The sequence below is a fragment of the Sesamum indicum genome, linkage group LG6, assembly GCF_026168435.1.
Source record: "Sesamum indicum cultivar Baizhima isolate 11 linkage group LG6, ASM2616843v1, whole genome shotgun sequence".
Lineage (NCBI taxonomy): Eukaryota > Viridiplantae > Streptophyta > Magnoliopsida > Lamiales > Pedaliaceae > Sesamum > Sesamum indicum.
In genome coordinates this window covers 8,045,913-8,069,291 of record NC_142662.1, presented here as the reverse complement: position 1 = coordinate 8,069,291, position 23,379 = coordinate 8,045,913, and the positions used below count along the sequence as shown (strand labels likewise).

General features: G+C 37.1%; 6 protein-coding genes across 8 annotated transcripts; 3 read left to right on the top strand and 3 right to left on the bottom strand.

Moving 5' to 3' along the window:
• Positions 1-1,030: 1,030 nt before the first annotated feature.
• On the bottom strand, positions 1,031-5,524 carry LOC105164589 (protein NRT1/ PTR FAMILY 6.2). 2 transcript variants are annotated; one of them, XM_088881152.1, is made up of 6 exons: positions 3,955-5,524; positions 3,754-3,856; positions 3,371-3,588; positions 2,733-3,292; positions 2,283-2,623; positions 1,031-2,199 (listed from the first exon to the last, which is right to left on the bottom strand). In XM_088881152.1, exons 1-6 carry the CDS (start codon positions 3,955-3,957, stop codon positions 1,694-1,696), a joined length of 1,731 nt encoding a protein of 576 aa, XP_088737278.1. In that variant the 5' UTR covers positions 3,958-5,524; the 3' UTR covers positions 1,031-1,693. The 2 variants fall into 2 exon arrangements, with proteins under 2 accessions (XP_088737278.1, XP_088737279.1); XM_088881153.1 differs by having other exon boundaries at positions 2,733-3,280.
• Positions 5,525-5,672: 148 nt separating this feature from the next.
• LOC105165030 (EG45-like domain containing protein) lies at positions 5,673-6,650 on the bottom strand. Its single transcript, XM_011083907.3, has 3 exons — positions 6,440-6,650; positions 5,954-6,233; positions 5,673-5,833 (listed from the first exon to the last, which is right to left on the bottom strand). Exons 1-3 carry the CDS (start codon positions 6,552-6,554, stop codon positions 5,827-5,829), a joined length of 402 nt encoding a protein of 133 aa, XP_011082209.1. The 5' UTR covers positions 6,555-6,650; the 3' UTR covers positions 5,673-5,826.
• A 2,965-nt stretch (positions 6,651-9,615) lies between these two features.
• Positions 9,616-10,782, top strand: LOC105165031 (uncharacterized). The gene has a single exon (XM_011083908.3). It carries the CDS (start codon positions 9,616-9,618, stop codon positions 10,780-10,782), a length of 1,167 nt encoding a protein of 388 aa, XP_011082210.3.
• Positions 10,783-11,168: 386 nt separating this feature from the next.
• On the top strand, positions 11,169-11,684 carry LOC148787699 (uncharacterized). The gene has a single exon (XM_088881333.1). It carries the CDS (start codon positions 11,169-11,171, stop codon positions 11,682-11,684), a length of 516 nt encoding a protein of 171 aa, XP_088737459.1.
• A 6,034-nt stretch (positions 11,685-17,718) lies between these two features.
• On the top strand, positions 17,719-20,614 carry LOC105164590 (adenine nucleotide transporter BT1, chloroplastic/mitochondrial). The gene is made up of 3 exons (XM_011083274.3): positions 17,719-18,764; positions 19,697-19,858; positions 19,935-20,614. Exons 1-3 carry the CDS (start codon positions 18,243-18,245, stop codon positions 20,406-20,408), a joined length of 1,158 nt encoding a protein of 385 aa, XP_011081576.1. The 5' UTR covers positions 17,719-18,242; the 3' UTR covers positions 20,409-20,614.
• A 553-nt stretch (positions 20,615-21,167) lies between these two features.
• On the bottom strand, positions 21,168-23,332 carry LOC105164591 (uncharacterized protein At2g34160). 2 transcript variants are annotated; one of them, XM_088881273.1, is made up of 5 exons: positions 23,147-23,332; positions 22,266-22,314; positions 22,072-22,134; positions 21,859-21,923; positions 21,168-21,460 (listed from the first exon to the last, which is right to left on the bottom strand). In XM_088881273.1, exons 1-5 carry the CDS (start codon positions 23,237-23,239, stop codon positions 21,413-21,415), a joined length of 318 nt encoding a protein of 105 aa, XP_088737399.1. In that variant the 5' UTR covers positions 23,240-23,332; the 3' UTR covers positions 21,168-21,412. The 2 variants fall into 2 exon arrangements, with proteins under 2 accessions (XP_088737399.1, XP_011081577.1); XM_011083275.3 differs by having other exon boundaries at positions 21,168-21,455; positions 23,147-23,316.
• Positions 23,333-23,379: the final 47 nt, after the last annotated feature.

Sequence of the window (23,379 nt, the reverse complement as noted above, 5' to 3'; positions counted from 1 at the left end):
CCACGCATCATTGAATGAGTAATTAAGAAGTTAGAATCTGGATACTTCTTCACTACAACTTTTTCTTCTTTTTACTATTCTTCCTTCTCTCTCTTTCTCAGTCTATGAATGTGACTTTGAGTGAAAATGTATGTTGAATAGTCTTACAAAATGATTAGATCTCTCTTTAAGTAAATGTGAAGTTGAGGAAAACAAATATATTAGTAATGAATTAGTAGCATGTGAAGACATGACTTGTTCACAGCTAATACATACACGACGAGGCGAGTTGTTAACCCATCCTTATCTTAAATTATGGAGATTGGCTACTAGTTTTTGCCCTATAGTTGACTTTGCAGGTGGGAATAACATGTTGTACCCTTATATGGTCGGCATAATTCACATGCAGCAGAGCAGACAGGCTTTCTTACTTGTAGGGGTGGAAAACTAATTTCATCTTAATTCCACCTTACATGCATTTGTACTACTGCCTGCTACATTTTATGGAGCATAGAAGGTTTTGGTTGCTTGCCCGGAAAAGGGCAAGGGCTGCTCTCCTCTGCTCTCTTGGTCAAATAATCTTCTTGGTCGTATGTGGAAATTTTTACACCTAACTTAGAATTGAGTGGCAACAATTATTGCAAAAGAACATGGATTTGCAGTGTCCCACTTTATTTGGAATTGGAAAGGAGTAGATATTATATCATATATCGATCAATTATTCAATAAAGGATTTTTCCGAAATATAGTTTCATGTTAAGCTGTGCAACACTAATGTGAAGATACGTCTACTGGTCTGTGTTCTTTTGAAGCCCATAACTCCAAGTTCTTCATCGCCTAGTCAAAACTTGATCAGGGCTCCACGTGAACGTCATCAACAAACCAGCATTATTTTATGTTGCTTCTCCTTTCTATCCCTCCCACTGTTTGACAACCAATCGTAGGATTAGGATTTGAACATCTTAATCATCTATTAAATTAAACTACATTTGTGCCCATAATCGAATGATAATCTTACAATGTTCTGTCTCTCTCTCTCTGATGTCTCCATTTGAATCCATTACTTTTTATAGTTTCAGCTACACTAATAAGAAATCAATGTATGAAGGTCATCATAGTTTCGCTTTTGACCACCTTCCTCAAGATCCGGTTGAAGTTGAATAACTGCATTTCTCTTTATTTCCAAACAATCAAGAACGACTCGTAGCCCTGTCATGTCATGTAACGATGACACCAAGAAACAAAAATTAGTAACTCTCTGCAGGCTTTTCTTCTAGGATCAAACAGTTTGTACAAAGAGTTTGCTCTCTAAACATTGATGTGCTAATTCCTGCTGCGTTGATTCCGTCGATTTTTTATATCCTAATTACATGTTTACTTATTATGAATATAGCTGCTGATGTTAGACTATTGCTTTTCAAAGTACTGTTAATTGCCTAAACAAAAAACTTACTTTTTTCGGATTATTCAGAGTCCCTTTTACTCAAGAATCAGAATCTTGTTAGTTTTCATTCACTCTTGTGAGCACTAGAAACTATGTCGCATCAAACAGATATTTATTTACAGATATGCATGAACAAGTGTATAATTTCACTCAATTGGAAACTTAGAGAAATCAGCATCCATCTTATGGAATACAATTCAGATGATAACTCAGTCCAAAAAGCTTGCAAGGATTGGCCCTAGATACAGGAAATGATGCCCTTGTCTTGCATTAGCATTCATCTTCACCCTTGTCTACACTTTCTACTGGCGGATCCTTTCTAGTTGTTTTTGATCTATACCATTTCACACAGAGAAGAAAAAGCCAAAAGTTGATGAAGCTCAATATAGCCAAGAGACCATAAAAGCAATCAAGCCTGCCGTTGTCGATTCTGTCCCCTACCCAACCTGTTACTTTCTTAACAACTGAAACAAGCAAGCTGCTCAGGAAAAAACCGAGAGAAAGTGTGGTGAGGAATAGTGCGGTGCTCATGGTTTTCATTCCTTTTGGTGACTGTGTGATGAAGAAATCCAACTGGCCAGCGTATATGAATGCTTCTCCACAGCCCACCAACAAGAATTGTGGGATCAATAGGAACACACTTATTGGTTGCATTGCCGTGCTTTGGGCTATTTCCTTTGCATTGGCTAGACGATGCTTCTCAGCAAGTGCTGCTGCAGCCATGCCTAATGCGGACAGGAGTAGCCCTATCCCAATTCTTTGTAAATTGGTGAAACCTGAGAAGAACTCTTCCAAATGTGAATCATTTTCTAAGAGCTCTTACTCAAAAATCTAAACAAGTTCTGCTTCATCGACTTACCTGGTTTTCCTATCCAGTACTCTAACATGGGAATGATGAAGCGGTCATAAATTGCCAAAGAGATCAATATGGCTGCAACAAGGAAGACAGTTAAAGAGCCAGCAGGAATTTGGAAACCTCCAATGTATCTGTCCATGGTGGAAGCTTGCTCTACTGAGAAGGTAATCATTTGTGCATGTGTAGCCCAAAATGTGATCGTTGTAGCCCAAGTGGGTAGAAGTCTGATCATCATTTTAACTTCCTCTACATTTGTTATTGAACAAAGTGTCCAGGGATCTGGAGATACAATTTTGTTCTCTGCATAATCTTCTCTTGTGATTATAGCAGCCTTGTCCAAGAAGCTATAAAATGTATAAAGATGGAACTTGGTAAATTCGAGAGCATAATAAGGTTTGGGGGGAACAAAATTTGCATGTTATCAAGTAGTGAATTTGACTGAACGATACTTACTTGAATTGATCAGAGTGATGAATTCTTAATGATTCTGTGCAAATTTCGTACAACAAATTTGCATCCTTGGGTACCTGAAGGCCCCTCTTTCTTACAGCAGCAACAAGAACTTGAAGAATGTGAATTAAAGGACTTCCTGAGGTTTTCTTATATCTGTACTTCTGAGTTCCAGCTAAAAATATAAAGATTGCAACCAACATGGATACAGAACAAATACCATAACCCAAGCATCTACTAACTTCATCTTGGACATACACGAGAACTGTAACAGCCATCATGGTTCCCAGACTAACCAAGAAAAAGAACCTACCAAAGAAAAGGTTCATGTCTGGCCTTTCCTTGCCATCATTCTCATCAAATTGGTCAGTTCCGAAACCTGATACGCTCGATTTTAAACCACCAGTCCCAACTGCTATCAAATACAGAGATGCATATAACATTGCCATTTGGGATACGCTGGCTTGTGCACATATTGTTGTTGATTGTGCGTGGCAAGGAGGCGGACGAAACTGTGGAAGCAGAGTTGATACAGCTAACATGCCTGTGCCCTGGTTTTTAAACTTTATGCTTATAATTATCATAAATCTATAAGCATATATGTCTTTAGTTAGTTATGATAATAAGTGGGAAAGTCTTACAAGGATCTGCACAGATGCAAAAATTGCAATTGTTCTATATCTTCCCAAAAAAGAGTCTGCTAGAAATCCACCCAACAAAGATAGAAGAAAACAGGTTCCCATGAAATCAGTAACAATGTTGGCAGAAGTAGCACTTGGAAGATGCATTGTTCCTGTTAAGTAGGTTACAAGGTTCACCGCTATTCCCATTGTTGATAGCCTCTCACAGAACTCGACTCCTGATAAACATGAGGTAGTTTTAAAGAAAACGATATATAATCAGTTTATGTTTGTTGGAGGAAACTCGAAACATTTTGACTGCCATTTGTACAAATATATAGCTTTAGCAATTTTGCTAAACTGGAGCTTAGAATACAGAAGAGTTTGAAATATTTGCGCTTCACCTAAGATGAGAGTGGCCGGCAACCAGCCTCCAGTTTTACACTTGTCAGCAGGGGAACCTCTGTGGTCTACAGCATCAGCTGCAAAACGAACCATCTTTTCCTCCTGTTGACAGAATACACATGACAAGATAGTTACCTGAACTTTCATTTCTCATCATTTGATCACAATTACATATTAAAGATATGAGACTCATACAATACCATGATAGCAATTCACTTGAAGATCAAGCGAAGGAATACGAAGGTAACAGAACACCCTCTTCTCTGTTTACTTCAAGTCACTAGTTATCCTTTTCCTGGATTTCATCCCATATATAGGCCAATGCACATGACAAAGTGGCATGCGAAGACACATAATAGTTCTCCAGTGTTGCTCGGGTGATAACATCTTTCATTTTGTGGAATATTTTCAAATGTCTAAATGACTATTTCAAGAAGCAGCAGCTGGATATTTACTGTAAGACATTATTAGTTGGTTCGGCATTGATTTGATTTTGAAATCTGCAAGATATTCAAAACCACTAGTCTAAATTACTATGTCCCACAGGAGCTATTCTATCCAACTATTTCATGTTTGTTCTTTCAGTTGCTTTTCACGACTAATGTTAGCTATCAGTCTTTCTGTTTTAATTTGGGTAAATAAATACTTGTCCTTCATTATATTGTCAGGTGCATGAACTGAATGGAGAGCATGAATTGGGCACAAAGAACAGGATTCGTAATTCGAAAAAAAGAAACAGAAATATCTGGGCTAATGTGCAGAGAATATGATCTTCAAGCTCTCAGTTAAGGAAACCACCACTTGTCTAAAACCAGAGTTGATTAGGTCAGAAGGATATTTAGCAACTCAGTAACAGGACATTCTTGATATAACCCATCTTCTCAATTGTGGTGCATAATCATTTACTAGATCAAGTAGAAGTTTTCATGCACTGTGAACTGTTTACCATGCCCAAATGATTTTATCAGAGGATCACATTTTAAACATTTTTATTGACGACTTAGCCACTAACACTGCTGAAACTGTTACAATGTTGTTTCATTTTGCTTCTGATAATTCTTGAGAGAAAGATCTATTGGTCTGTTGGCGAGCAGACATCAGGCAGCTGTAATGTTGTGGCAGAAAGCCTCATTGAAATTACAAGGAGGATTGTACAATGCTTTAGCCAGGAATATATTGAACTTAGATTTTCAGCAATCTCGTGAAAGAATATGAACTTTTCCATTTGTTGGGTGCATGTTATGGCCAATGATCTTTGCTTTAAATCTTTTGTGGCACTACAGGATCATGTGCTTCAAGAAGGACAGAACATTCTTCCCCACACTGGGCATGCATACACATGGTGCACTTGAAATTTCCATTTCACCCTCAAGTTATCAACAGATATTTGAAAAGAGAATGTGTTCCATATCTTCATGGCAACAGAATAAGTTGCCAGAACATGAGTTCAAATGTTTATTTAAGCTTTTTCAGTGGGAGGGTCTGTTAGCATGTAGTACTGTCATAACTTTGTTGAAAACCTTGGAGCAGCATGCACATATAAAAGAAACTGGAAGTACTGTCATAACACTCTCACACCATTCTTGCATCCATTCTAAGTAGCTTCCATTTCTCATTTGTTCCACGGTTTTATTCACTTGATAGATAGATCAAGATAATTTGATATCATACTATATAATAGAGAAGCCAATACTTGTTGATTTCCCATCCATTACTCATCTCACCACTTAAAATTCATTTATGTGTCTCGTATAAGCAAGAACTTAACTGATCCCGAATTCTTGAATTCAATGTTATTTTCCTTGGTCTTATCAAGTTTTCCTTGTGGAGAGCTACTTCGTGAGTGTGTATGTGTGTGTGAGAGAAAGAGAGAGGTTTCTGTAGTTCTGAAGCATTAATTGAGAAAAATAACACAACATGCAGCTGTAAAGTCAACAAGTATATTGTCTCATCAACAGCATTAACTCTGTCTACATGTATGCGACTACATATATATCCTGTAAGAAGCTAATTAACTCTGCTAGCTGACTGAGGTTATCTCTCGTAACAAACACAGGGTGCCCTATTTGATGTCAAATCCTGCAAAAAAGATCAAAACAGGCATGTGAGTCTTTAGGAACAAGACTTTGCAAAGAAGACATGATTGTGATGATGATGAAAAGAAGTGGACTATAAAAGATGGAATGGGAAAATATATACTGGATAAATTCAATGTTGATTTTAGCATCAGGGGAACGCGAAACAGCATCAAAGGCATCATTTGACATGACGATAGTGGAGGGACATGGCCTTCTCGAGCAAAAATCCACCACCCTTACATCGACGGTGCCTCCTTTGCAGGGCTTATTGCTGCCACTCAGGCACCTCAATCTGTAGCGTCGGCCACAGGCAGCACCATTATCCCACAGCACCTCACTTACCTGAACAAACAGGTTTCCTGGTGGGAATTGGTCTGCCCTATTCCCGTTGCACTTTGTAGCTGCAAACAATTATATCAATCTGTACATGTTAGAAACTCAAGTAGATTGCAAGAATATTTAACAATTGTAACCTTCCCATATAAGGTAACATATTTACGCCTAACTTATAAACTCTTGTTCCTGCATGCATGCTCATCTGAGTTTGACATTTTTACAAAGTTCTTGCAGCAATCATTATTAAAATTGATATACATATGGTACTTACGTGCGTATGGAGGATCATAGGAAGTAGCTGTTCCTATATCAGCAAGAACTAGACTCACTTGTTTGCATGAAATACTTAGTAGTAGTACTGCAATGACTAGGCGTAGAGGACTCATGTCTGATTGAGAAGAGAAGGGATTGATTATCAGCTATGTTATTGAGTAGAAAGGCTTGGACGACTTCCTTTAACTTAACCCAAATTTATACTACTGGGTGGCATGTCCGCGGTGAGCTACGGAAAATTCTTATATATTAGTCACTTTTTATGAATTATATATTAATCGCACAATAATAAGAAGTATTCAGATTTAATCAAATACAATTTAAATATAAAATTTCGATGAACTAGTCACTTTTTGAATCATCAATGGGAGCACGTGGGGTAATAAAGTGTGGGCAGCCTGAATTTGGATTATAATAGGTCAACCTATAACATATATGGTAATGGTAGTGGGGGCATTCGTGCCCATTCGTACCTTTTTCTTCTTGGGCAAAGCTGATTTCATTCCAATCCAATCCAATCCAATCCAATCCAATCCTCCATTACTGTTGTCAACGTCTTTACCTAACTATTAACGTTAAAATCTCAAACTTAGTATGAGTTGATAATTTTCCTTCCTACTAGATTTTCTAGATACCCTTTTTAAAAAATTGTAATTGTAATCGATTTTGATGAAAATGAAGTAAATAATTTTTTTTATTTAAATTAGAATCAATCAATCACATAATAAGTGATTAATTTACATTTGACCAAATTTGATTTATATTAGAATTTGTCAGCAATGTTATTAGTTTAGTGGTCTTAAACTCGAAATTTTCGTATTGGTCTCCTATATGTAAATTTATTATTATCTGTATAATTTATTGATGAATTAGATAATATGATGGGCGTGCTGAATAAATGAAATGGAGCACCATAAGTGGTACAAGATTCTCTTAGCCCTTTTTCTTGTGTGTGTAGTTGTGGTTTAACCATTAAAATTTTGTAATGGAGTGATTAATCTTTCCACCCTTTTCTTGATTCTTTTGATTAACATTTATCCGTTTCTTGATTCAACATTTTATATTTAAATCCACCACACTAAAAAACTAATTAAATATTATAATTATTATTTAAAATTAAATACAATAAAAAATTCAATCTGATAATTTCTAAGCCAAAGAAGGGCACTTGCATTGATTTGTTTCTTGTAATTAAGGATATATCTTTATCCCATCAAATCTTTAATTGTTAGAATAATACACTATATATCTTGATGAAGATGATATCATGTTAGTGAAATAACTTTACGTCTGTTAATATTTAATATATTCTTACTCTCTTACTCTACTTTTTTCTTTAATAATTAATTAAAAAGAGAAATACAAGTGTAGTAGCACACGTAATCTAATGATAAAACTAAAATCCAAAGTCGGTTCCACTAACTAAAGTGGTGCACCAAAACGCAGTATCGAGCAACATAGAAAGAACAATTAATAGCATAGGATTGACCCAATCATTCTCATGTTTTTGTCTAAATTGACCACAGAGATTTGAGTGGGTGCACTTGACTTTGCTATTGTGGAACCTTCTTAATTTTCCCCATTTTGATAACTCTGCAATTATCACAAATTTAAAATAATTTAATCTTCTTTTTTAAGCTAAAACATCCATAATTATGCGATTTTATTGCATATTCAACAAAAAGGGAAGATATGAGGCAAAGATGGCAAAAATCACGCTAAAATCGGAATTGAAGGCATCAAAAAGAAAAAAAAAGATTACAAGAAAATTTCTGCAGAATTGATTAAGCGTGCCCACGCTCAGTGGAGTGGTCAACTCGGGTGAAGAAGGAAAAAGAGTGATTTCTCAAGAGAAAAAGGAATGAAATACTTAGATTTGGAAATGATTCCTTAAAACATGTTATTTGTGATTTATTTACCTTTCTAGAGTTAATTATGTATTTATCCCCCCCTATATCTTGATTCGTAGGAGATTTTTATTATAAATAGGGGGGTCTTTTCATTTGAAGGTTGTTCGTTAATTGGTGGAATTCAATAGAATACCTTATTCTCAATTGCTTATTCTACTCTCTCTTTTACTTTTAATTTAGAACCGGAGTTAATGGAATTCCACTTTTAGTGTGTTCTTCCATTAACATGTCTGGCTAAACTCCTTATTTTCTGGTTAAAGTATGGTGATTGCTTGATTCGCATTATGTTGTGAGATCTAATCTGCTCTCTTTACACTTGTTATATAAATATTCATGCTATTCTCTGTGCTCTTATTACAAACGTCTGATTTTTGAATGATATGGCCAATTGTTCATTATCAAAAAGGTTTGCTTAGCTAATTGGACTTTATAAATCCGTGTAATTATTTATTTAGTTCAATGCTTAGTAGCAACGTAGCATGATTAATTATGTCATAGTAATTAGTTATGTTATGGGGAATGCATGATCTAGTTTAAACGAATTATCCTCGTAGGAGTTTGTTGATTAGAATCAGGCCTTTCTAATTTTTAATGTTGTTAATAGATTAAATCTTGCGGACGTTTTCAGGGTTGTCTGTTAATTAGGGATCTAGCCAACGGTCGTACCTTGGCTGACGAAAAGGTAAGGAAATGTGAGGTTGTTAGGTCGTACCAACAACCATAACTGATTTATTTGTTTACATAGTGTTATTTTTGCATCAATGATCAACTCGCAAGAATCAAGCATGATCCTAGCCTTACTTGGAAAATCTCTCTCTCTCGTATCTTCGTCAGGTAATTTTAATTATTTTCTAGCTTATTTAGTCTTTAATTATTTTTTTTTATCATCAACTTTCCCCCCATTATTTTCTTTTTCCTCAAAAAAATCAACTTAAAGCCAATCTCTGTCGAATCGATCATACTCCCACTTTCACAAGTGTTGTAGGAATTATTTTTTGTGGTATCGACACTCACCAAATTTTGGTGCCGTTGTCGGGGATTAAGTATATTTCTTTATTTTTAGTTACTTGATTTTTATCACCATTGATGCCAAGGTCTTCTCGTATAGGTAAATTGGTATACGATCCCGAAATCGAGAAGATCGCACGAAGACTTCGTTGGGAGACTAAGCAACAATCGAAAAGAACATCCGCTCCCTACGAAGACTAGAAAAGACATAATTTTGGAGTTTGAGGAATTCCCAAGCGAATCCGAAGAAGAGATAATGGCTTTGATTCCTGAAAGATCGATCAAGGACATGACATTGCCCGATCTGAACCAGCAGCCACTGTGCATTGAGTACCCAAACTTGGAGGTAAACTTTGAACTGAAATCTAGATTAATTCGTTTACTTCCCACTTTCCGTGGCCTCGTAGGTGAAGATCCACATAAGCATCTGAAAGAATTCCATGTGGTATGCTCTGGAATGCGACCACAAGGCATAAGCGAGGAACAAGTCAAACTGAGAGCATTCCCCTTCTCTCTTGCCGACCAAGTTAAGGATTGGTTGTATTTTCTACCTTCAGGATCCATTACAAGATGGAATGATCTCAAGAGGCAGTTTCTTGAGAAATATTTCCCTGACTCAAGAGCCACAACGATCCGGAAGGAGATCAGCGGGATTCGTCAATTCGCAGGAGAGAGTCTTTTCGAATATTGGGGAAGATTCAACCAACTAGTGGAAAGTTGCCCCCATCATCAGATCCCGGACCACCTGTTGATCCAGTATTTCTACGAAGGTCTATTAAGCATGGATAGGAAACTGATAGACGCGGCAAGTGGAGGAGCATTGTTCAATAAAACCCTTACCGAAGCGCGTAGTCTGATTTCGATTATGACGTCCAACACGCAACAATTTGGGGTTAGATACGATGATCCACCAAAGAGAAGTAACGAGGTAAGTAATCTTGAAGATTGTTTAAATCAACTCACATCTATTGTTGAAAAAGTTGTTGCAGATAAACATCAACAAGTCAAAGCGTGTGGTGTTTGCACTTTAACGGGGCACGCTACCGACATGTGCCCAACTCTTCAAGAGTCAACCACCGAGCATGCCGACACCGTAGGAGGATTCGCTGGACAACAACAAAGAAGATACGATCCTTTCTCCAACACATACAACCCCGGATGGAGGGATCATCCGAATCTGAGTTACAGTAACCAACACCAAAACTTTCAAAAACCCAAATACAGATCACCTCGGCAGCCTAATCCCACGCCTAGCCCATCTCTCGAAGACATGATGAAAGCACTAGTGACCAACACACAGCAGTTCCAGCAACAAACCCAGATGAGCATTCAACAGTTCCAGCAACATACCCAGACGAGTATTCAAAACCTAGAATCTCAAATCAGTCAACTGGCATCATCTGTTGGTAAGCTAGAGTCTTAAGGTAAGCTACCTTCTCAATCTGTCACTAACCCTAGACAAAATGCTAGTGCTATTGTGCTTCCTAGTGAAAAAGAATTGCAGGAAAATGTGAACAAAGATGGCACTAAACGTGAGCACGGTGTGAAAAAAAAGCCAAAAAAGGAAATTGAGGTCCAACAAGAACAAGCCGAACCCGAAGAGGACCATCCAAAGCCTTCGATAACCAGACCACCCTTCCTAGAAAGATTCACCAAAGCAAAGAAGGAAGAGGAAGAAAAGGAGATTTTTGAGACGTTCTGCAAAGTAGAGGTAAACATCCCTTTACTCGATGCCATCAAGCAAATACCCCACTACGCGATATTTCTCAAAGAACTGTGCACTAGCAAGGGTAAACTCAAGGGAAACGAATGGGGGAGAATGTTTCTGCAATTCTCCAACGAAAATTATCCCCAAAATGTAAGGACCCAGGAACGTTCTCCATACCTTGTAAAATTGGTATGATTGGAATAAAGAGAGCTATGTGCGATCTCGGAGCGTTTATAAATGTTATGCCGCTCACCATTTTTGAGTCCTTAAATGTTGGTCCCTTAAAGGAAACAGGGGTAGTCATCCAACTTGTAGATCGCTTTGTAGTCTATCCGGAAGGAGTCTTGAAAGATGTTCTCGTACAGGTAAATGAATTGGTGTTTTCCGCCGATTTTTACGTGTTGGACATGAGGGAGGACAACTCCCCCAATTGCACGTCAATCCTGCTCGGAAGACCGTTCCTCAAGATAGCTCGAACAAAAATTGATGTGCACAGTGGAAGTCTCACCATGGAATTCGACGAGGAAATCATAAGATTCAACATCTATGAATCCATGAGGTATCCTACTGATTTACCTACCGCTCTTCTTCTAGATATCTTTGACCCTCTCATGTAGGATACCACAACAATTAGCGGCGAGGACCATGTGAAGTACGCATTGGAAGAAAGCCTCACATTAGAGAAAACAAAAATTTTGGAAGAAAACATGATCATAGATCCGTTGGTGCAAGAAAAAGCTAAATTCGATGGTTATAAAGACTTCAGCTCTTGTCCAAGAACTTATAAGAACAAAGCATTTCACGAAAAAATAAGTTCAAGGAAGAATTCTCTCATGAACCTCAAAGTTTTCCTTGATCCACACCATCTTTAGGTGCACGACGACGAAGAAGAAGAGAATTCAAAATGCCCAACTTATTCAAGTTGAGGCACAATAATGTCTAGCCAAAGACATTAAAGAAAGGCGCTCCATGGGAGGCAACCTATGAATTTCTATCCCTTCTCTTTTTCGTTTTATTTTATTTTAGTTTTAGTATTTTTATTCAAGTTTTGAGATGTGTGCCATGCCTAATGAAGCATCTTAATATGTTTGGAAAGCCAAATTGGACAGATTTGAAGTTTTCAGTAAGCATGTCCACGCTTAATGGATCTTTCAAAACTGTTTAACTCACTTCACCAAAACAGATTTGGAGTTTCCACTAAGCGTGCCCATGCTCAGTCGCACTTCGTAGGCTGTTATTCACTTCATTTACTTTCATGTACTTGCCTTTTTATTTATTTTATACTTATTAAAAAAAAGTCATAAAATCAAAAAAATCGAAAAAAAATCAAAATAAAAAGGAAATTAGGTCAACATCTTTCTTCCTTATTTGTCCGATAATTCTCTCTTTCTCAGCTCACCCACAGCAGCTTCAAGAACTCTTCATCTCCCTCTCAACTCACGGCCGACGACATCTCACTGAAAAAGCCCTCCGCCGTGACAGCCCATCGTGCGTCACCATCGCTGTTGCTGTCCTTTTCGTCTCTTGTCGTCGCTCACCCACGACGCCGTCGTTCTTTCTCTATCCCGACGGAGAAAACCCAGATCCACTGCTGCGCCGCTGCTCCAAAACAGCCTCGATTTCTCGTCGTCGTCGTTCAAAACTCGCCAACTCCACGACGCTGAAATCCCCCACCGTCATCTCGACAATTCACCGGTCAACGTTGTTGATCCACCGTTCTTGTCTCACCATCCTTGACTGTCGTTGTTGTTACTCGCGTCTTCGAGACCATCAGTGCACGGTTTTTCTACTTCTTTTCTCTCATTCTTCATCTATTTTATTTTTTTTGCTTTACTTTCTCTTTAGTTGATTTAGGATGAGTAGCCGAAAAATGAGCTGAGAAGAAGGAAGATCCTCCAACTTGGGACCCCATTCCCATAGCATACTTCCACCAAAAGTCGCCGCCACCATCTGCCACCAGCCCACCCACGCCATGAACTCTTCGTGGCATGCACTCAGGGACAAACTCTCTCTCATCTTAATTTTTAATCCTTGAGTTGCATGTCAATGTCCACATTGAGGACAATGTGAATTTTAAGTGTGGGGTATTGTTGTTGAGCATGTTTCTTGAATTAAGTGTTGTTGGGTTGCTTGTTGAAAATGGTTATTACTCTTGTTGGTCGTTGAACGTGATTTATGAAATTGTTTGAAAAGATATTTTTTGTGCTTGATTTTCATGATTTTTGATGGAATTACCTTGATCAAAACTTTTTGATGAATGAGCCTTGTGGAAAAAAATTTAGCCTTTTGAAGATTTTTGCTTTTCTTTTTGACGTGAAAATTTTTTGGCACATTTGTGGAAAACTTTGACTTGATAAAACCCTTTGAATTTTAGACGACTCTTGGCCTGATCGTGCTATGTGCAAAAAGAATATATGTTTTATGTTTAAGGATAGTTCACAAGTTGAAAACTTGTCTTCACCAAAATAACTTGAGTTAAAATCTTTTGATATAGGATTAGTGGACTAAAACAAACCTCGTGAGATTTTGAGCTTGATATATCCATAAAAAATTTTCATTCTTTCTTAAGAGAATAACATTTCTATGGCTTTGTCTTCCTAGAACTTGCCTTAAACCACATCGAGGCCACACAAATGTACATTTATTTGGATATGATAAAGGCATTAGAAATCACTTTCGACCTTCTTTAACCACCCAACACATTTTAACGTTAGAGAACCCCTTTGAGCCCTTTGACCTATTTTGTTGAATAACCCATCATATACGAACCTATCCTTTTGTTTGTTCAAAATCTTAATTTTGATCCCTTCAAGAACTATTAGAGCATCAAGGGAAATGGGTTTATGTTCAAAAGAACAAATTCTCAAGATAGGGGATTGACCTTTGTGATTTATGTGCTTAAAAGATGTATCTCGAAATGAGTGTGGGGGTTCCAAAATTGTGTTCTTCTTTACTTTGTGGGAGCCGACATCAATTTTCTTGGTCTATGCCTATCACAAAAAAATGGAGAGGAGAAAAAAGAAAGAAAAAAAAGGAGAAAAAAAAATGTATGAACTCTCCAAAAGGAATAAGAAAGGCATAGTTCAAGGAATTGTCGAAAGATCTTGAAGGGAGATGAGTAAACTTTGAGAGTTTCGAATTATTGTTCACTCAAATTTTTTGGTGCTCTAATTAGTTTCTTGGAATTTAACATTATTGTCCTTTTATCCTACACCAAACCAAATCCCCATTACAACCAAAATTAAAGACCTTTTGATCCATATATGCGTATATTTCAAAGTGGTGGAAATGTGGTGTATAGGCAAGCCTGTGGTGAAGCATTGTCATAGTAAGTGTCGAGAGAGACACTTGAACCTTATATACACTTGAGAGAATGGAAAGCGGAGAGAAAATAGTCCGCTAGTTTTATACGATTGGTTTTGATAATGGTCATTACACAAAAACTCGTTTGATACATATTGAATTATCTCCTTCATAAAGTATGTCATTTGCTTTGCACATGATTACAAATTACCATGAGTATGTTCGAAATTTGGAGGGAGTTTTTGAATGCATAATCCATCTTGATTTTGCTTGAGAACAAGCAAAAAGCTAAGTGTGGGGGTATTTGATAACTCTGCAATTGTCACAATTTTATAGCAATTTAATCTTCTTTTTTAAGCCAAAACATCCCTAATTATGTAATTTTATTGCATATTCAGCAAAAAGGGAAGATATGAGGCAAAGATGGCAAAAATCAAGCTAAAATCGGAATTGAAGGCATCAAAAAGGAAAAAGGAGATTATAAGAAAATTTCTGCAGAATTGACTAAGCGTGCCCACGCTCAGTGGAGTGGTCAACTCGGGTGAAGAAGGAAAATGAGTGATTTCCTCAAGAGAAAAAGGAATGAAATGCTTATATTTGGAAATGATTCCTTAAAACATGTTATTTGTGATTTATTTACCTTTTTAGAGTTAATTATGTATTTATCCCCCCCTACGTCTAGATTCGTCGGAGACTTTTATTATAAATAGGGGGGTCTCTTCATTTGAAGGTTGTTCGTTAATTGGTGGAATTCAATAGAATACATTATTCTCAATTGCTTATTCTACTCTCTCTTTTACTTTTAATTTATAACCGGAATTAATGAAATTCCACTTTTTAGTGTGTTCTTCCATTAACATATCCGGCTAAACTCCTTATTTTCTGGTTAAGGTATGGTGATTGCTTGATTCGCATTATGTTGTAAGATCTAATCTGCTCTCTTTACACTTGTTATATGAATATTCATGCTATTCTCTGTGCTCTTATTACAAACGTCTGATTTTTGAATGATATGGCCAATTGTTCATTATCAAGAAGGTTTGCTTAGCTAATTGGACTTTATAAATTTGTGTAATTATTTATTTAGTTCAATGCTTAGTAGCAATGTAGCATGATTAATTATGTCATAGTAATTAGTTATGTTATGGGGAATGCATGATCTAGTTTAAACGAATTATCCTCGTAGGAGTTTATTGACTAGAATCAGGCCTTTCTAATTCTTAATGTTGTTAATAGATTAAATCTTGCGAACGTTCCCAGGGTTGTCTGTTAATTAGGGGATCTAGCCAACGGTCGTATCTTGACTGACGAAAAGGTAAGGAAAGGTGAGGTTGTTAGGTCGTACCAACAACCATAACTGATTTATTTGTTTACATAGTGTTATTTTTGCATCAATGATTAACTCGCAAGAATCAAGCATGATCCTAGCCTTAATTGGAAAATCTCTCTTTCGTATCTTCGTCAGGTAATTTCAATTGTTTTCTAGCTTATTTAGTCTTTAATTATTTCTTTTTATCTTCAAATCTCCCTCCATTATTTTCTTTTTTCTTAAAAAAATCAACTTAAAGCCAGTCTCTGTGGAATCGACCCTACTCCCACTTTCACAAGTGTTGTAGGAATTATTTTTTGTGGTCTCGACACCCATCACGTTTTCTTCAAATAATAATAATTAATCATCTCGCGATTATGTTATAACCTATATATTTATTTCTTAATTTACTTTCATGTTTTTTATGATAATCTAAAATAATATCACGGGTATTGATGATGAGTTAGGTAGTTAAAGGCGTGATAGATATTGAGAATGTGGTGTAATTATGAACTAATGGCTGCTGAACATGTATATATACACGTACGGCCACATAATTAATTAATTAATGTGGTACATATAATTAATAAGAATAATGATGATTTGTTAGTGGCCCCCAACACCATAACAAGAATCCAACGCCAGCCACTTTAATTAGATGGAAATGAGGATAATAAGGAATTAATTAAGGATAGGAGGGATGGATGAAAACTAGAGTTTGAATTTGTTTTTGGGTGAGTGGAGATCATTGATCTTATGGAATTAATGATGAGAGAGAATCCACTTTATACGTATCAAAGGAGAAGGAATTTTATTTGTATTAATCTCAATCTTGGTTGATGATGGATAATTGTGCATGGTTCTAGATGACATTTTGATCAGGTCCATTGCGGGGGCGGATTTTATCTTTTTATTTTTTAGTACAAGACACCCAGAAATATATAGTGTAGTGGGGAGGAATATATGAAAGCTAGAGAATGGGAAGATGGAGCATGAAAGCCAGTTGACTGCATTCATTTTGTTGACTACTTCATATGAACAATGGTAATAGCTTGTCGTCATCATCCACTTTCCTTTCTTGTCTTTTATATACTCAGTATGTATATATTTTTATATGCTTCATTTCAAAGTGTAGTAACTCAACTAGCAACATTGCATTGAGCACCAACATGTCCTATTATAATTAGTGGATATAATGTATAGCAAGTAGTAGGTAGTCAACCACATTCAAATTCTTGTGCACCCACAAACAAGAACCGTATTTGTATTAATTATAGGATAATGCATGATCTACTAAGTAACTAGTTAACTTGAACTACTTGAGTATGTATATATATATATATATATAGAGAGAGAGAGAGAGAGAACAGAGAGAGAAACCCAAGTAAAACTTGCAATACAGATACAACACATGAATTTTCATTTCATTTGATCGTTGGAATGGGAGGTGGTCAGCTCAACTTTTTAATTTGATGCATCATCCATCTATTTCTATTCTACATTGCAATTATTCATGTATTTCCCTTCTCTTAGATAAACACACACACACAATAAATCCACTCTACCTTTAATTTGTGTATAGCTACTTACATGCTAAGCCCAAATACCAATTAGGGCTTTTGCCCTCAGCCCATCAAATATAAGCTGCTGCATTGGGCTTCTTAATCTCACTGCTCTACCTACACTGTCCCAATTAAATACTTTTTTTGTTTTCTTGGGTTGGGGTAGGCGTAGGTTTTTAGGGTCTTATTATATGAGCATTGGGAGTCAAGAAGAGGTCTCTGAATTCTGACGTTAGCTGATGATCACTTACAAGTATAGATTGTGAATCCAAATCTACAAGTCAAAGATTATATGAAAATGAAATAAGAGCAGGTGAATAATATTGTTTCCTTCAGTTGCAATTGAATTCTTCACAATCACATCACCTTCCAATTCACAACAAATATCCTTCCAAAAAAGATTTGTGTATTAAATTTACAAGGAATTTTTCAGGGAAAAGAAAAAAGGAAGAAGAGAGATTGTGATTATAATATGGGAAAAATCTCCTTTTGCAAAAGGAGAAATGGGATTTTAGTATTTGATTAAAATTTGCATGTGGGGTTGAAAAGAGAAAGAATAGGGAGTTGGAGTCCCAGTCCCAGTCCCAACCTCCGCTCTGCTCTCTCTTCTCTTCCTCTCAAACAACACAAACCCTTATTGAATCCTCCGCCTCCATAATCTCAACCCCTCCTTTTTCAGATTCTCTCACCATAACACATCTCGTTTATTATACTCCCCGATTTCTATTTTCTCCCTTTTTCCTCAATATTCTTTCGATATAGAAACATTTTTCCTAATATTCTTCTCACCTACCCTATTCTCAAGAATGGAGCTTTTGCCCCAAATCAAATCTTTTGCTCCTTCACCGTTGCCATATTGCCTCGAAACATAAAATTTCTCAAGTCCGGGTTGTTTTGAATTTATCAAAAACAGGAGAGGGGGAGAGACCGATTAAGAACAGAGAAATCAAGTACACACTGATACAAGGTTTTGGTTTTTGAGGTTTATACACTCTGGAATTATGGGTAAGAGCGTCAAAATGCAGTCTTTGGAGTTTAAGAACGAGGGTTTTTTATCAAATTCTCATCTGGGCCTCCACTGGAATCTCCAAGATTGCAACTTTTACCCGGCCGGTGGCTTGTTTGCGTCTGTGAGTCAGATGGGAAACAACGAAAACGGCGGTTTCAAATTGCCATGTGCAGATTTGCTTGTGAAGTATGTTTCATTGCCCGAGGGGTTTAAGATTTTAGGTATGACGGAGGAGGAAAAGGGGTTGGTGAATAAGAAGAAAAGTGGGCTTAGGCTTAAGATTAAGATCTCAAATCCCTCTTTGAGGAGGTTAATTAGCGGCGGAATAGCTGGTGCGGTTTCGAGGACTGCCGTGGCTCCACTGGAGACAATTAGGACCCATTTGATGGTGGGTAGCAGTGGTCATTCCTCTACGGAGGTCTTCCACAATATCATGAAAACTGAGGGATGGAAGGGATTGTTTAGGGGGAATTTCGTTAATGTGATTCGGGTTGCGCCTAGCAAAGCCATAGAGGTAAAAGGAAACTTGAAGAATGTCCGAGTTCTTAGGATTAGTTGGGTTTTCATCTATTTTCTCCCATGATATCTTGATTTCCTGTATGATAATTTGTACTGTTGTATTTTCTTTTATTCTGCTTCGGTTTTGTTGGTTGTATCTCTCTGTAATTTTATCTTTGAGTGTGCTAAAGTTAGCTGGTATGTGTTCCTTATAATGCTTTAATATTTTGTTACTGTTGTTATGTATTAAAGGAGAGCTTGAGAGTCACTATTCCATCACATACTGATAAAAATTTGGATATAATTGAAAGTTTTACATGTTACTAGCCCATTGTCTTCTAGTTACAGATTTTCCTTTGTCCTGTTTTCACATTGATTGCTGACATGAACAAACTATGTTTTAGTGCTCTCAGTATTATATCCTTTGTTAAAGTTTCCTTTTCTGCTGGCCCTTCCCCAATGATTAACAAAGACCAATATTGGCTTCATCTTTCTATGACAGAAGGTCTGTATAAATCATTCCTAGAGTTTATTTTAGTGGCTCATGGTTCATGTCATATTCTAGCAATGGCAATAGGGTTGTCATCTATAGGTTCACGCTTTTCTCTTGGCCCGTTGATGATTACATTCGAATTGAATAGGAAAACACCCACTGCAGAAGACAGCTAATTTGTTAACCTTCTTGGACCAGGTTGCCTTATTTTGATCAGGTAGCTAGTTCCAAGGAACAAATTTCTTCTATTCATGAAGTCTAACCTTTCACAGAATTACTTGTGCTTGTGTGCTTTGAGCTGTCTCTTTTCCTTTGATCTCCGCCAGTTTAAAGTACTGCTTCATGCACAACATAAGCCATCGAAACTAGTACCCTTTTCCAGACTTTTCTAATAACTGCTATTTACTCCTCTATTATGTTCTTAATCATACCTGAAGGCTGACCCTTTCTTTCAGTTATTTGTTTACGACACTGTCAACAAGAATTTGTCACCCAAGCTTGGTGAACAATCCAGATTGCCCGTTCCTCCTTCATTGGTTGCTGGAGCTTGTGCTGGAGTCAGCTCAACTTTGGTTACATACCCCCTTGAACTAGTCAAGACTCGACTAACCATCCAGGTAAACACAAGACGCGTCCATCCATTATTTTCAATTGTGATCAATTTATCCTTATTGGCCTATTTCCATGATGCAGAGAGACGTTTATAATGGTTTGCTTGATGCTTTTGTGAAAATATTGCAAGAGGGTGGGGTAGGGGAGCTCTACAGAGGTCTTACTCCTAGTCTTATTGGAGTAATTCCATATGCTGCAGCCAACTATTGTGCATATGACACTTTGCGGAAAGTCTACAGGAAAATTTTCAAGCAGGAAAGGATTGGCAATATAGAAACCCTCTTGATTGGATCTGCAGCTGGTGCTATTTCTAGCACTGCAACATTTCCTCTAGAGGTGGCTCGTAAACACATGCAGGTTGGGGCCGTCAGTGGAAGGCAAGTTTACAACAATGTGCTTCACGCCCTTGCAAGCATACTCGAACAAGAAGGAATCCAGGGTTTGTACAAAGGGCTAGGCCCAAGCTGTTTGAAGTTGGTTCCTGCTGCCGGTATATCTTTCATGTGTTATGAGGCCTGCAAGAGAATCTTGGTAGAGAAAGAAGAAGATGCATGAACGAATCTGTTGACAATAAAAGAAGGCATGGTTTCAGAATCCACTATAGACAGACATAGATCGAAGATACAATACAAATTTTTTGCGTTGACCACGCAAGTGTTGCATTTTTTTCCCCATTTGGAAGTTTTGCATGGGTTTTTGGCCAAGTCTGAAGTTTTAGATGAGAACTGATATATGTTATTTTATTCAAAAGGTTTCTTCAATGCCGGCGGTTTTCAGATGGGAGTTTTTAGTTGGTTTCAACTTAATCTTCTTCCCCATGTACCAATGAAGTTTTTGGTTGCTCTTTGTCTGGTCAATTAAGCTTATGTGGCAATGTTGCAAAACTGTCTCACCTTGGTGAATGATGTAAACTACTGATTCGACGATGATTCTGCCTGGTAGTGTATAATGACAGAAAACTGGGTAAGCTTGTTCTGCTAACAAGCTTTATTTGCTCGTAAATCATAACAAGAATTGGCTCTCATGCGTACCGCTGCTTGGTTCACTCAGACCTATACCCAAGGTATAAATTCCTCATTAAAGATGTGCGTCTAGCTCCAGAGAGAACCACACTTTTAAGAGATTCTTATTAAGCAAGCTATGGCCACATTGCAAAAACTCAATCAAGTTTAGTCAATGGGCCTATTTTCTTGCTTTAAAATCATGTGCATGGAGAACTGATATTGTCATTTTATTGTTGACTGCAAACTGGCTTTTGATACAAATGAATCTTTTAAAAGCCACGAAATAGAGAAACTGTAGCTCTGGACACCATTATTTCACGTTTCAATCAGAAGCTCCATAGATTTAATCGGTGTAGCAGGAAGCATAATTCAATCCAAACATATTCAGACTGCTTTAAAAACTCATGAACCGATATTATATGACCCCATCAGCAAGGCATAATTAATTACATATATATGATAGGGATAGATATGCCAACGCCATCCAACGAGTGCACTGCAGTCAATTTGGTTCCTCGCCTTCCCCAGTTTCCTTTTGGTCTTCTTCAGCCGCCATTAATTCATCGAAGTTGGCTGATTTGCCCAGTAATATCTCAATCTACACTATCAAATAATGAGAGATGAAGCGTAGCTCTTTATCAGAAGAAAATTTCTAAGATACAACTGGCAAAACCATTACCAAGCATGCAAACAAACAAATGTATTATTCTATAGAAAATTTATCATTGCAAAAGTGAGTCATCTTAGTAAAACAAGAAAAAATAGCTAGAAATTACATAAAAACTTCTGATAAATAGATTGTTACCAAAGAATAAAACATCAAACGTTCATGGTTCTGTGCTTGAAGTCTAGACAAGTAAATTGTAAGAAGGCTGAGAGAGAAAGGTGGATGGTAGCATAGCATACAACAAAAACTAATTCAAACTACTAAAAAGAACACTCAAATTATCACAGGCACTAAATCAATCAACAACAATGGAGCGCATTCTTCCATCACATACCTTTGCTTTGGGCAGTGGTCGTGCTCCTGGATCATCCCTCATGTCTACTGTCAATGTCCTGATTTCTGTATGCATGATAGGCATCGTATAATATGCAGATGAGATCAGTACAATGCTTGTACAAAATGAGGATGCAAGCACAAATGAAAAGCCAGAAGTAAAAAGAGGAAGCACTACTCCACAAAATTAGAAGAAAATGGAAAACTATCTTACTCTTCTCAACAGCAAATCCATTGTTCTTTAAGATTTCGGCAATACTCACCACGGTGGAAATAGCTGTGGACAGAACATTGTACAAGTTGTTAAGCTACAGAAAAGCAACTGTATAACAAACTATAGGTTTATTCTCTGGCAGTAACAATTAATAAGTGCTCCAACTTAGCTAAAATTGGAGATAAAAGGAATACCCATTCCAAGACCAGAGAGTTCCACCTCGTTGTACTGCTGCAAGTACCTCTGGAAACATGTTCATTAACTCATTAGGTACAGTGTATCTTTTGCAATGAAGAGTTCAACGTTTTCTGAATTCCTATAAACCAAAGCATAACAAAAAGGTCCAGAATATTTCATCGAAAAACAATGCCTCAAAACAAGCCCAAAGATGACGCAGCCTGAATCAGATAATCGGCTTTCAAAGCTTACCATTTTAACCTCTTCAAAGTTAATTCAAACTCGTATTTTTAACTTTCTATATCCCAAGGGAACATCAGCTTCTACTTTCCTTAATATTGTGCAAGTGTTGCCACACTCTTTCAATGAAAGAGTTGTCAACATGTATTTATGGCCATTCCACTTAATGAGCAAACACCCTCAGTTTTGACCACAAGGGCAGATTTCAAGACGCATTTGATTCCAATATTTCATCTAGAATAATGGTGTAGTTCTTATGCAGGTAACTTCCAAGGAAATTGTAATTTTCATCAACTATACGACAATGAAATACATTTCATTTTTACTACAATCAGAAAGCCGAAATGAATATAGAAAAGATTCAACTACTTCCCAACAAGGTATCAGCTAAGCTTAAGAAGCCCTAAGGGTGGAATCAGAAAAAATAGCTTCCCACCAAAAAAATGCTTGGCAAACCACACGAAATGACACTGAAAGCTCAAAAGAAAAGCAAATGATTTCAGTCCTCAGCTGAACCCTGAAATGAGAAACCCATCACAAACACATGCATATATTGACCGCACGACAACGCACCAGAAAAGGGCATAATGCAAATCTAGACGTCTAAGAAACCACAAAAGGGCGTAAAACAGTAAAAAGAGGGAAAAGAGAAGAAAACCTTGGACAGATTAACATAAAAAAAGAGGGATTTCTTGGAATTGGAGACTTGGATTCTGTTTTTCTTCACTTCTTCTGTCATTCCCTTCTCCATTGCTATGTAAATTATCGAAATCGAAATCGAACGGGGGCTTTTATGATACTCGACTGAGTTTTTCACATTGAAGTCGTTATGTTCTAGAAAAGCGAGTTTAGCATGAAGCCTGGGTGTCGTAACTCAACCAGCGTTTCACG